Raw genomic sequence first — 13,622 nt, forward strand, 5'->3', positions numbered from 1 at the left:
TCCGTCATTCTATTTTACCTTACTTTACGAATTGGAGGTTACTTTTGATGGGTTGATCTTACCGATTGATAACCTAGGTTATGAGGGCTGTATACGGGCGGATGGATGGATAGTATTTAGTGACTTTCACCGCTATAGGTACGGTAGACAGCTAGTAGAACGGCCCGATGGAGAGGAGAGGGATCACTACCGAGTAAAACCTTCGGAACAAGCAAGCAGCCTTCTAGAGTACGATATCGGAATCCAATACTGAAACGCTAGATATCATCATCAACACCCTTTCTGTGCTTTACTAGACATCAAGGTAGGTCTCGAAGATCATCAACGACTGGTCTAGACTGAGGATCCCGATCGTTCGCCGATCGATCCTACCTCGTGACAACTGACTGACTGACGCACGATGCAGCGTGGTTGGGAATTCTACCGGGTTTTACTAGGATGTAGGGAGTGACTATTCACTGAGAGCTTGAACAAGGCCATTGTCTCGAATGACTGATGACCAGGCCATGACTATTGTCCCATGGGTATAAAGTTACCAAGGACCGGGAATGGCCTGGGGGATGTAAATGAATATGACGTAAGAAAGTACTGTCCAAGACTGACTGACTCAAACAATGACTGACTGACTCCTCTTCTTGTTTCTCTCTCCCCCAACTGATTGACTTTCAAAGAAAAAAAGTTTACTATTAGCGCAGGGCCAATGTGCTCCGACGCAAATCTTCAACAATACAACTAACCAGTTAGCTTCACAATCCCTACTTGAGCCTCTATAATTCTCTGTTCTCTATCCACCACAGCAGCCTTTTCATCCCTAAAACTCCCGAGCACCAGCCAAACTCAGAACAAGTCCGCCCCACACCCCATCCGACTGCAACGTCCGGCGTTTTCCGAGCGAGGAAAAAAGCGTGGAGAAAGCCAAGGCCAAGGGTCGATGGACTTGTGGCTGGTGACAAGTGCATGTGGGGTTTGTAAAAGAAAGCCCAATTAGATGGGAGATATGTTGGGGGTATTATTAATGTGACTCTTTTTTCCTGTTCTGTTCTTTACTTTTTCAGTTTCTTTGCTTTTCTTTTCTTTTTTCTGTGGATACTCGATAATGTACACTGTCAGCTGATGATTGGGGCAGGAGGGAATTTGTGGTGCGGTGCGGGTCTGTAGTGGAGCTGGGATGAAGCTGGGCAGGAGGGTGATTTGTCCGCTGTGTGAGACTAGAATTTTGCTGTGTATTGGGTGGATTTGTTATACAGATACAGTGTATGAGGATGACGGGGATGGTTGGTATTTTGAGTATGATTGTGAGCTTTTGTTGATAAGCTGTACTCCTACTGTAGTACTCTGTATAGAGTTATACTTGTAGTGTCTAGGATGAGTAGCGAGGCAGGGTTGTCTACCCTAGTAACTACTAACTACTACGTGAAATACCATAGAGATCACGAGAAAGGAATAGAAAATCCAAAGACCAAATAAATGCCAATCAAATATTCCATACCATTGGATATGATCTCGTGAATGATCACCGGCCCGGCACTAACTAACGTATATTTCAAGGCACTCGGCATGCCGACGCTACCGCCACTGCCACGCGCTGATACCCTCCGACGGCGCGGCACTAGCAAAGCCGTGTCGACTTAACAGCGCATCTGCCAAATCTAGAACACCCATAGACCGCCCGGATTGCTTCCAGGCTAGGATATACAAGCGAATGGAATCCTAGCCGGTTTTATCTCCGTCTTGGCTTGCGGGATATGCCTCGCATCCTTGTCTTCCGAAAGACTATGCCGATGAGGAGGAGGACTGTTGGGCAGCAATATCTAGCTGGTAGTATTATTTGCCCCAGAATGAGTCACTGATAAATGATTGTAATTGAGAACCGGCATTGAGACCAGAAACGGCTTGGCTAGACATACTACTGTACATACGGCATCCACACTGAAAAGACAGCCAAGAGGTCCCACGTACGTAATGATACCTACTGACATCCCAACTATGATGTTATCCAAGATCAGATGCACAGATCCCACTCATCTGATTCGGTCGATCGGATTTTGACAGGCCACGTGAATAGCCAAATATCAACCGGTTGTCATCGACGCCACAGCTAGCCAAAGTCACATCAAAGTATGCTCCTGAACTTACCAGACCCTAGGATATGGATTGATTGTGCCTTGACGCCACAGATATGTCAAGTGCGGGATTACTTCCTTGAGTGTAAAGATTTCCATGGTCGGATGATAATTCAGAGGCGAAAAATTAAAATAAAAAAAATAAAAAAGATTAAAAAATTTCTAAAAAACCTACTCTAAAGCCAAAAAATATAATAATAGAAAAATAGAAACTCGGTTCTAGTGCGGTTTCAAGAAAGGTTCTAGAAGGCGGAGAATGCGCCTGTCCTGATTTGGATGGCGGTGTGGTTGGTGGTGGGTACTACTTAGTCAGTATTCTTACATAAAATACTTAGTCTAGTATAATACACGGTGGAGTGGTGGTTTCGGCTTGTATCGTACGCTACTCATACCCCTCTTCAGCTTCACTTGTGCATTTGAACTCGTTCTGACCCACTTGGATAGTGGGTTTGATGGAGAATTGGAGATATGTAAAGAGGTTTACAGGCTAGGCTAGAGAGGAGAAAAGCAAGTATGAGTTGCAGCTTGATCGGTGCCCAATGGTGGCTTTCTAGTTATTTACTATTTTCTTTTTTTTTACTTGATAAGGATTTGGCCCCGACTGCGACGATAGTAACTAGTGGCTCGTGACAGCGGCCCCGTAGTAGTTGGTCAGTGAGTGAGTGATTCTTGCATGCAGGCGTATCTTGATCGGTTTTTTATGGTCGTTTTACACGCTTACTCCCTAGTCCGTACTTCTTCTGTATGCTATGCTATCCCGTATTTGGTCTCTCGCCTCTGCGAGTCTATATCTGTACTTCATGTACTAAATGGCCGAGATATCTCCGCTTTTTGGTGGCATGCTCTTGTGACATGGATTATAGCCCGGAGATGAAGGGAACGGGCTAGGTTCGTGCTAAAACTGTATAGACAAGCAGCTAGAGTTTCGATGGAAAGTATCGAAGGTCGAAGGAATTCTTGACCCTTGCCTCGGGGTCGCGGGCTAGTGCGTCTGGCTGGTTTAGGTATCACGCACTATCAATTTACCAGGAGTAGTTCGGGAGTGTTATGTTGAGACTATTATATGGAGTTTTGAAAAAGAGGGGACCTCGCTCTTGGATTTTGCGATAGGAGGAGGATCAACTGACTATGGTCGGTTACCTGTCTGTACTGTGTAGTGGTTGGTCTTGAAGGGTTGATAGTCTACGTATCTCGCTCCTCATCCATAGTTAGTACTGAGTATAACCAACGGCAATCCGTGCTCATGACTCTGGCGGCCTGAAAATTCTGACCGTCCGGTGACTTGAAAAAGTTGACCGACCCGGTCGGATCTAGCTCGATAGTGTATAGTCCGTCGAACTAAGCTGCACCCGCAGATCATAAGCCTGTTAAAAACAACCAAACCCAATAGGGATTTGAAAAATCCCAAATAATACAAATCGAACGATAGAAGGAATGGTCCAGGTCGGACGGTAGGAAAATCCTGATTGAAGAGTGGGTCGAACAGTTCCTGATTATTTTCGTGGAGTGGAGAGCGACGTTGCATCAAGTTTGGTTGGAGCTCTGTGCGCGCGGGGGGGAGGCCCAGACGGCGTCATGATTTGGCGGGGAAGTGGAAAGACCGTCCCTGAGTTAATTCCTCCCCAAGCCCCTTGATGATGTGTGGATGATTCGTGTTGCCCTTTTAATAGCTTCTTCCTTTATCTGGTTGTGTGGCTCGAGGGGTGGTGGTTGATGGAGGGGTGAAGGCTTATCGAGATTAATGGAAAGGGGGGAAGAGATATTGAGATCCGCCGATTCATTGGGCGATCAAAAGCCAGTTTGTTCGGGGTAATCAATGCAGCTTTGCTGGTGTATAGTAGGTATGTATGATGCGTTACCCGACACGGCGATTACATACCAGATGATTACTTCGGTCTCGGCTTCATAATCATAATCCGCACGGTGAAAAAGTTCGGAAATCATGGTGTCAATGTCCTACAACAAATTTCGCTCTCAAACTCACGTCGATTAGACTCGTGTCGTACAAGGCAAATGATGCAGGTGGGCGTTCTCTCTACATGTATCTCGGAGGCCTCGGTAGCTGCTGCAGGCAATCAGGATCGTGCTGCAGGAGCTTTGCTATCCCGCCGTGTAATTATGATGGCATTGTCCTCCTCTGGGTTTTCTCGATCGCCTCTTTGTTCGATGACTGACTCCTTCACCGCCAGCCGGTTGGGCACGACAGACGCAACAAGCTTCAACGGGCGTCTCTGGGGCGGCGTCCAGACCACAGGTCGTCAACAGGACAGACCCTCAGACCGTCGGAGTCTAACATGATCATGCTGTTGAATGTGATAACAAGGCGTCGGATTGCGAGTGCCCATCACCCACATAGATCATAGGTATTTCTGTCGGACCGTCTAGAGCTTTGGATTTCGGTGAAGGAGGGTGGACTTCGAGATCGAAGGTAGGGAAGCAAGCTCCAGACGTTTAACATCACTCGACCACTGGCCAGCCACCTATCGACCGGACTGTTGGCCCGCCGCACCCTCTCATCATTTCCATATTTGGGCCAAGGGGATGGGCCAGCTCCCCGGATTCTTTCCCCGTCGTGAGATCATATAGCATCCACTCTCCATGACCGACCAGGTCGAATGGCATCGAACAGAGTCCATCCAGTCCAATAAACGCCATGGCGCCTGCAACATGGCCATCACGTGGTGGTCTGGCCCCTCATCGAAGGATCCCTCAACTTCCAGCATCCACCTCATCCGTCCCACGTCGGCGTCATCTGAGGATATCAAATCTTGGACAGAACATGAATATGAAAATGAAATTGAAAATGAATAAACAAAAAGTACCGTGCATGAGAGATATTTTGGGATTCGACCTTCCCAATCAGACTGCCTCCCAGCTCCCAGCATTGTCCTTGTCTTAGTGGCTGCAGGTAGGTCACCACGATCGATACAAGACTGCGTGTTGTTCGTTCAACCCGAAGAAAGAAGATGAATAAAAATCAATAATAAATAATAAATAAATCGATATCTCGGGGTCACCAGATCGCTGCGTTGGCAGTTCGACTGCGCAGGGTCATCCTCTTCCATGCGCCCCCCCTTCCCCCCTCCTCGCATTGTGTCCCCTTCCCTTTCATAATTATATGATTTAGCGATCTATGCGCCGATCTATGCCGTGGATTATCACATCAGCGAACCCTGTCGGTCTCCTCTTCTCCCATGCATGATGGATTAATCCCCGCGGGAGGGGCGACGCGTCCACCTAAGGCGCCTCAAATCGACAAAAATCACAGAAAAAAGAACGAGGAAATAAAAGAAAGCAAAATGTAATGAAAATGAAACGCTTGACCGCATCAGTCACCCAGGGACCGGACAATTTCCAGCAACGGCCCTCCGTGAGATCACGCCTCTCTACCCCGGAGGATACTCCTTGGGAACTGGGAACTGCTCCGTCGCTACCTACAGCCCCGCTCTTCGTGTTCGACAGTCTAGCCCCTTGTCGATCGACGCCGCCATGCACGTCTGTCTATCCATAAAGTATTGTAAGTGGATACATGTGTGGTGTGTGGTTAACTACGTTTGCTATATAGAATAGTTATCTGCTCTCCCCCTCCATGACGATGGTGGCCCGGCGGGACGGACGGCCCGCGGGCCATTTCCTTATTTCGATTCCTGGTCACACGCCACCCTATACAGCCGCCCCTTTTTAACAAAGGGACAGGGGGTGTTACATGGAGGGTGCTGCTGATCTGGCAGCGTCTCAGCCTCAAAAAGGCACCTCGACACCGCATTGGATGCTGTCAGCGGGGAGGGGAGGGGACGGGCTGAACGCGCACGCACCAGTCAAACTTTGTAGGTCCGTTCCCCCTTTCGCACCTCGAATGTGACAACTGCTGTGCATAGGCTGTCTGTCATTCGGTTTTCGCCGTCTTGTCGCGAGATGATGCTGCTTTCTTCCGTCTGACGGGCCCGCCCCTGGTCGGGTCTGTGACGGATGGATGGTGATTATGATTTCTTCTGTACGAGGCTTTGTGCGTGACGGGGCTGCCGTGTCCGATGCAGGTACTTTCCAGTTGGTGCCCTTGCTGCTCGCGACCTATGGGTCCATCGCAGCCTTTGTCGCTTCTTTAGTGGTTGTGCATGATGTGATCTGATCTCGGATTTGGTTACATGGGGCTGTGACAGGTGAGGGTTGGTTGGGGGTACGGTTACTTGTAGATACCTACCTACCTGGTAGTAGCAGTTGGGGTGCAGTCGCCATCGGGTGAGCATGATTGCTACGGTAGAGAATTGCTTGGGAAATGTAATGCCTGCGCAGTCAGGTTGGACTGGAGTTTGGCAAGGAGTAGCTGACATGGATGGAATAGTACGGTTGTGGACTGCCGTGGGCCAGATGAAAATGTCAGATTCAAGGTTAGGGCTTTGGAAGCTTACAGTAAGTAAGTTACTACTTGGATAGATTAATATAATGGTGATATTACATTGATTAAGTACATATGAGAGAGCATCACTTCCATCCAATATCGCCTCCAAACCAGTATCTGCCAACAATCCTGGCTACGCAGAACTACAACTTCTCCATTTCCGCCCCTGGAAACCGCCGCTCCCAGGCAACAACAGCGGGCTTGATCGGCCCCGAGAACAGAGACGAGTAATCCGTCGCAGGGACCACTCCCCTGCTACCATCCGCAGAAACGAGCTTCATATTCCGCACGATGGTCGCGACGATGACACCCAAGTTGACGTAGGCGAACTTCTCCCCGATGCAGCGGTGGCGCCCGGCCCCAAACGGCAGATAAGGGCTGCTGGTGCCCTTACTGACGCGCCCGTAGCCGTAGTCGACCATCTCGTCCTCGCCGCCTTCGTCTTCCTTCTCCGTCCGACTGTTCCAGCGACGCGGGTCCCACCGTTTGGCATCAGGGAAGTATTCATCGATGAGGCCCGTCGCCCCGGGGGACGCAAGCAACACATGGCTGGTCGGGACGACGTACGGCGTCCCAGGGACAGGAAGCGGGTTCATGACCTTGCGCATAAGCGAGTGAATCGAGAGATGCAGCCGCAGCGTCTCCCTAATGACATTATTATGAAGCGGGAGTTTCTCAAGGTCCCTAAACTGCAGCGGCGGCAGACCGTCGTCGTCTCTGCCTGCGCCGGCACGACCCAGGTTATCCACCTGCTCCTGGTACAGCTCCTCGAGGACGTGCGGCTCCGACGCCAGACGCAGCATGATCCACGCGCCGATCGACGCAGACGAGTGCTGCCCGGCCATCAGCAGCGTGATCATCATGTGCGCGATCTCCTTGTCCGGCACCGGCCGCGGCCCGCCGTCCTTGTACGTGCACCGCATGAGGTTCCAGATCATGTCTGTCTGCTCGCTCTCGGGTGGTTGGGTTCCTGCGCGCTGCGCGCGCCGCCGCTCCCGGATGATGTCCATGTAGATCTCGCGCATGCGCGCGTGCGCGGCGTCGCGCTTCCGGTTCCCTGGGAGGGGCGCCCAGGGTAGCATGAAGTTGATGGGCTTGAAGCCGTTGTCGAGGTCGTGGTAGAGGTCGGCGAATTCGGCGGTGAGCTTGCTGCGGACTTCTTCGCCTTGGAGGGCGCGCGCGGCTGTGAAGATGGTTATCTCGGCCATGGCGGCGCAGACGTCGACGGTGCCGGAGGGGCCGTGGAATTTGGGAGAGGTGTTGAGGTAGTCGAGGACTTCTTTTTCGATGAGCGGCACGTGCGATTCGAGCGCTGCTTGGGTGAGCCCGTACTTGACGAACTTCTTTTGCTCCATGAGTTTGGAGTTTGGGCAGTCGTAGATCACGTCGGAGCCGAAGACGGGTGCTGTGAGGGGTCGGTAGACTTGCTCTGCGTTGACATCTTTGAGCTTGCCGTTGAGGATGAATTCGTTGCCTTGGATGCCGAGGTAGACGGTGGTTTTTTGGCCTAGGAGGATGAAGGTGAAGATGTCTCCGTACTGTACATGATTCTGATTAGTGATGGCGGATTGGATCATGTCACGTTGAGACTCACCTTCTCTCTGCACGAGAAGAAGAACGCATACGGATCGATCCCATACGCAATCGTATTTCCTAGGAAAGGCACCCAGTGGAAGACCACGGGTGGCTCCTTGGGATTGCGAAACAGCAGCTGACGCGCGACATTCAAGACAACAAGCACCAGCGCACCAATCGCGGCGTACGTCGGGACGAGGAGAGATGGCATGATCGATAAGCACCAACTATGCCATGCGAACGATATAGAAAAGGGAAAAGCAGACAGAGGAATGAAAAGTCCCACAAAGATTATATATGGGGAATCGAATAGGAGAGAAACAACCCCTGCTCTCCCCATTCATCCCCTTCTGCTGGTACCTAACCCTAACTCCTGTAGTATACCCGTACCTCATGATTAGCTGGCTACTTTGGTACGAAGGTTCAAGTCCTTGCCTACCGTTCCGAGTTCAGCGTGTAGATCCATTACATGGCCCACTTCAGGGAATCGGAATCAAGCCAATTTTGCTGACACCACCGTTGGTTTGCTATATCTTGGCGGGGGCGCATTGTAGGCGCTGCTGGGACGGACCGCTGGTGATCCGAGTCGGACCACATCTGGATGCTTGACGATTCCGAAACGACGTCTCAGCCATTCCACTGAGAGGTATTTGTCATTTTTTTGTGAGTGAACATTTCATCTCCATGGCAGCTATCTTTTGTGGCTGGATGTTTTCTTTATAACTATGGAACTAATTGAACCGATCGATTTGGTCTAATATGGAGTGTGGTTCTTGTCGGGCTTTTTGCAGCAAATGACAATGGCAATAAGCAATTGAAAATAAGAAAATAAATAAAGGTGATTGATTCAGACTAAATTTCTCATTCACAATTAGAGGTTCCAAAGGCTTGCCGTAATATAGACCTGAGGGAAGACGCCAGAAGCTGAGTATTCTCGGTATCAAATTCAGGCGGTTAGATGTTTTTGAGGTCTCACATATATGAGTACTGTGACCAAAGAGCTGGATAGTATTGTAGACCTGCTCTTGTTAGTCTGTTCAGATGAGTGTCCACCGTCCCAAAGGGAATATAGCTCCTTATTGCTAAGTCAAACGTCGCTGCATAGGTTATATAGGAGTACCGAGGTTGGAGATAGGGGCTGAACCAACAGACCAAAGCCCGGACATGTATGCCTGTATCTCAGGTATTTCAACGGATGAGACCTTTAGTGTGCTGCGTGTAAATACTATCATTGAATGTGCCATATCTTCGTTAAGATCACCAATATTAGCCAGAAGCGTGGAATGATCTAAAACATCTCATTGGCCCATCCCTGACTAGATATTGAATATTCTAGGGCGCTTTCATCTGTACTCATGTCATCTAGCCATCCAAAGGACTAGACTCCGGAGCTGCAACTTTAGTTCGTCCTGGACGAACCCAATCACTGGAATATGATATCTGCAAGTTCTATATCTGAATTACTCAGGAGACTGCCAATTTGATACCTGGATCGCTGTAGTAGCACTCGATAAGCTGAGCGTAAAAAGAAGTCAATCCCAGTAGTGTTTCTGATCATAAATCCCATGTAGACTGCTTGAAGTGGTATTCTGCGAAAAGCTATTGTTTCTCTTGCCAACGTCTGACACAAGTTTGTGTCACGTCGTTTATTGTGCTCCATGAAAATCCATAACACGAGGATATATCCTTTCCGGGACTATCTAGGCTGGGACTGACAAATATAAAAGCATAGATTCGTTTGTCAATTGTTGAAGCATCGGGTTTCATGGTCTTCGTGCAACCTGTCGTTGGAATGATGGTAGTTTCTTTGACAGGACTGTATGCTGGAAGTAAGACCCATGATCGGACATACAAGCCACACTGTTGAGAGTTGGCCGAAGACGGACTTTCCACTCATCTCATATCTTTACTGAGTGCATTGCGGAGGTGCAGTGGACGAGCTATTCTGATGATACTCGACATGTTCGACAACGTAGATTCTCTCGAAATGCCCTATGTCGAATCGTGATCTGTATAAACTTGTCTCCCCCTTTCCCTAGTCATCAACTTTTTTACATTACCGAAGCAATCAATCTGGTGCAGAAATCTTAAGCGCGAACCGCTTGAATACTGGACTGTTGCCACCCTTCGATATGTAGATCATTTCTGCCCCTGTTGACCAACTTCAGGGTTTCCCCATAGGTGGAGAGGCACTCTTGCCACCGTGATTCATTCGAGTCAATCTGTTATGCAAAGTGGATGCGATAGAATGAGTCACGTCGAGTCATCCCCACCAGCTCCCTTTTCGGACTAGCGTTACCTTACCAACGCACGGACCAACCGACGTCAACAACTTCCCGTGACCAGAGCTTGATATACTTCTTGCTTACCCTCTCCACATCTCGAGGAGTCCTTCATTATTGTCACAATCCTTACTCAATCCGGAACCATGGCGACAAATCCAACTTCCATTCCTGGCCAAAGGCCAATCTCCAAAGCGGAGAGCTCCAATCCCCGAGAATTCCAGCTGAACCAGCTCAGACGCCGGTACAGCCCAACGGAGAAGACAGACGATGCGGGCACATCCCTCACCTTTGGCATGGCCCCTTCAGATCCGGATTTTCCATTCGAAATGGATAAGCTGCAGTGTGTGCTGCATGTCCCAGCATCGTACCCGGGACGAATAAGACCCACGCTGAAGGTGACCAATGCGGACATGGGCCCCTCATTTCAGGCCAATGTCGAAAGGGGATTTGACGATATCGTCGACACTACGATTCGGACTGGCTCCAGAGGATCACTATTGACCTGGATGAATACGCTTGATCGGAATCTGGAACGGTTCCTGACGACCACAGAGCGAGGGCCAACCTTGAAGTTTGTCCCTAACATCACCACCGGTAAGGACAAGCCGAGAGAGCCCGAGCGAAATACACAGCTTCTTCAGCAAAAGCTTGCGCAAATGCGCGTGTCCGCCCCGCCGCCACGACCTCCTCCTCCAGTGGCACCGGCGCCTGTCTACTCGCCGGCGGAGAAGGCGCAAGCAGAGAAGCGCAGGGCGCTAGAGACGAAGCAAATCGAGGCGCGCCTTGGCCGACTTCCTATGTTCCAGAAGTCGTCGGACGGGCTCTCCTTTACGATCCCTGTCAACCCGACTAAGGTCGATAGACTGCCCATTCCACTGCGGTCAATCAAGACGGTGAAATTGATGGTACCGCGCTTGTACCCACTTGAGCCTAGCAGGGTTCATATGCAGGGCGTTACCGGTGACGAGGCGCAGGCAGTAGAACTCGGATTTTTGAAGTGGCTCGAAGGAAACAGTCAGCTGAACCTCGTGTCGCAGGTCAACTATCTGACCAGCAACATGCACAATCTCGCTAAGACGCCCCTCGAAAAAGCCCCTGATGTCGGTGTTGTCGAGGAACCCGTTGCATTGGAACAGGAACTGCCCGAGTCTACGCTACCTCAGCCGGTACCACAGGGAGACAAGCCCCATCTGCATGTTGTACCCCGTCCACCTGAGTGGACCGTCGGCGGAGGCGGTAGTGGCAGCGATGCCACAGACGAGACTGACGACGAAGACGACTTTTCTGACGAAGGGGATGAAGACGGTGGTGCTCCTATTCCCGGTCTTCCCGAGCCAACGAAAGAAAGCGGCGTCGCTCTTTCATTCCCGTTCCTGGAGCTGTATGGGATCGAACTCATGGAGCTGATTGGTCTCAACATCACAATCAAATGTGAGCGGTGCAAGGAAATGATGGATGTGAAGAAAGTTCCACACACAAACGACAAGACTGGGTTACTGGTACCCAAGGTGGAAACGTGCAAAAAGTGCTCGAATGCCATGAGCGTTGGTAAGGATCGCCCTAGTGTCTATGTGACTACCGATAAGACCTGCTTCCAGTCATATTGGTTGGTTTTCATGCATATTTATGCTAATTGCTATGCAGGCTTCCGGCGGCAATTGATCCATGCTAATTCTAGTCGCGCTGGTTATCTAGACCTAGACGGATGTACAATCGTCGATCTTCTTCCTAGGTACATACTGTTTACCTTTGCTACTCTGGACAGATACTGACAACCTCACAGTAGCTTTATCCCGACATGCGCTGAATGCTCGACATCCTTCCCCGAGCCCGGGGTCGTCGCCGTCCGTGGAGAGAGCGCAATGGCGAACTGTCGCCAGTGCCATCGGAAAATGGGTACGTTCAAACCGACCCCAAAGAGTATAGTACACTAACGCATATAGTCTTCAAAATCCCCGAGGTCAAATTCTTGAAAGTAGGATCAGCAGCCTGTAAGTGTCCACCCTCATCCAAGTAACTCCCATCGCCCAGTCCACGCTTACATAGATCATCTACAGTCTCAGCGAGAGATCGTGGCCCCCAGCGAAAGAAGGTAAGTCTCACCGAAACATAAACATATTGCAAGATATGTCCTGACAGTATGACAATCAGCCCAAGGAAGTCCTCGGCATCGTCGCCGGACAAGAATTACCCCGTCGGGGCCGCTGCTCGCACTACGGGAAAAGCTACCGCTGGTTCAGGTACACTCCTACTACTCATCACGTCGATAGACGCCTACTCACTATTCTCCAGATTCAGCTGTTGTGCGAAGGTCTTCCCCTGCGACAAGTACGTTCACAAACAACCCCATGACCATATTATCATCCATTTCCCCTCAACAAACACAGCATACACACCCCCAAAATCAACAAATCAAAACCTAACCTCAATCCCCAGATGCCACGACGCAGAAACAGACCATCCCAACGAACACGCCAACCGCATGATCTGGTAACCACCACCTCCCTCAGCCCAACCCCCTCAAACCAGCGCAGCGCTAACATAATCTCCAGCGGCTTCTGCTCAAGAGAGCAAATCTACCGACCCGAAAACTGCGGCGTCTGCCGCGCAGTCCTCGTAGGCAAAGCCGGGAGTGGCTTCTGGGAGGGCGGAAAGGGGACGAGAAATAGGGCGCTTATGAGCAGGAAGGGTATGTTCTCATTTTATACGTGGTATTTGTTGGTTCTGGTTCGGTTATACTGATTCTTGTGCTCGATTTTTAGATCCGCGCAAGTTTAAGCGACGGGGTGGGACTACGCCTGGTGGTGCTGGGTCTTCGAAGAAGAAGTGATCTGTGTCTTTCTTTGGTGGTTGGGTTGGAATTCTGAGGCATGTTGCACGAAGGCATGAAGACATACATACCGCTATTCTTAGACAATGTGATTGAGAATATGATGGTTGTACTGTCAATGTGGGCAGTGTGGGTCAAATTCCATATCAATCCGAAGGGCACATCACTACCAAAGAATTAGCCTGTCAAAACAATGCACATATACCAGTGCAGACACCGGATGCTGATCATTCCAAGACTGGATACTAGAGCCATTTCTAGGTCAACCTCGTAAAAACTACCCAGTCCTATGATGGTATGTTAATAGAATGCGCCAAACAATGATCCCTCTCGTAATAACTGACACGTGCACCAATGCCGTGGAAGAAGACCAAATAAATCGTAGCTGAGCCCAGATGAATCCAAAACAA

At 50.0% G+C, this 13,622-nt stretch overlaps 3 protein-coding genes across 3 annotated transcripts; 1 reads left to right on the top strand and 2 right to left on the bottom strand.

The window, feature by feature from the left end:
• Window positions 1-4,530: 4,530 nt before the first annotated feature.
• P168DRAFT_179562 (uncharacterized protein) lies at window positions 4,531-5,218 on the bottom strand. The gene has a single exon (XM_024832941.1). It carries the CDS (start codon window positions 5,006-5,008, stop codon window positions 4,640-4,642), a length of 369 nt encoding a protein of 122 aa, XP_024691800.1. The 5' UTR covers window positions 5,009-5,218; the 3' UTR covers window positions 4,531-4,639.
• A 1,328-nt stretch (window positions 5,219-6,546) lies between these two features.
• Window positions 6,547-8,560, bottom strand: P168DRAFT_291344 (cytochrome P450). The gene is made up of 3 exons (XM_024837389.1): window positions 8,537-8,560; window positions 8,117-8,470; window positions 6,547-8,060 (listed from the first exon to the last, which is right to left on the bottom strand). The coding sequence occupies exons 2-3, from the start codon at window positions 8,306-8,308 to the stop codon at window positions 6,666-6,668; spliced, it is 1,587 nt and encodes a 528-aa protein (XP_024691801.1). The 5' UTR covers window positions 8,309-8,470; window positions 8,537-8,560; the 3' UTR covers window positions 6,547-6,665.
• A 1,922-nt stretch (window positions 8,561-10,482) lies between these two features.
• P168DRAFT_291345 (uncharacterized protein) lies at window positions 10,483-13,417 on the top strand. The gene is made up of 10 exons (XM_024837390.1): window positions 10,483-11,930; window positions 12,027-12,114; window positions 12,166-12,278; window positions 12,326-12,373; window positions 12,440-12,474; window positions 12,534-12,622; window positions 12,675-12,710; window positions 12,819-12,872; window positions 12,935-13,071; window positions 13,145-13,417. The coding sequence occupies exons 1-10, from the start codon at window positions 10,526-10,528 to the stop codon at window positions 13,210-13,212; spliced, it is 2,073 nt and encodes a 690-aa protein (XP_024691802.1). The 5' UTR covers window positions 10,483-10,525; the 3' UTR covers window positions 13,213-13,417.
• Window positions 13,418-13,622: the final 205 nt, after the last annotated feature.

Source organism: Aspergillus campestris (genome assembly GCF_002847485.1).
Source record: "Aspergillus campestris IBT 28561 chromosome Unknown P168scaffold_8, whole genome shotgun sequence".
NCBI lineage: Eukaryota > Fungi > Ascomycota > Eurotiomycetes > Eurotiales > Aspergillaceae > Aspergillus > Aspergillus campestris.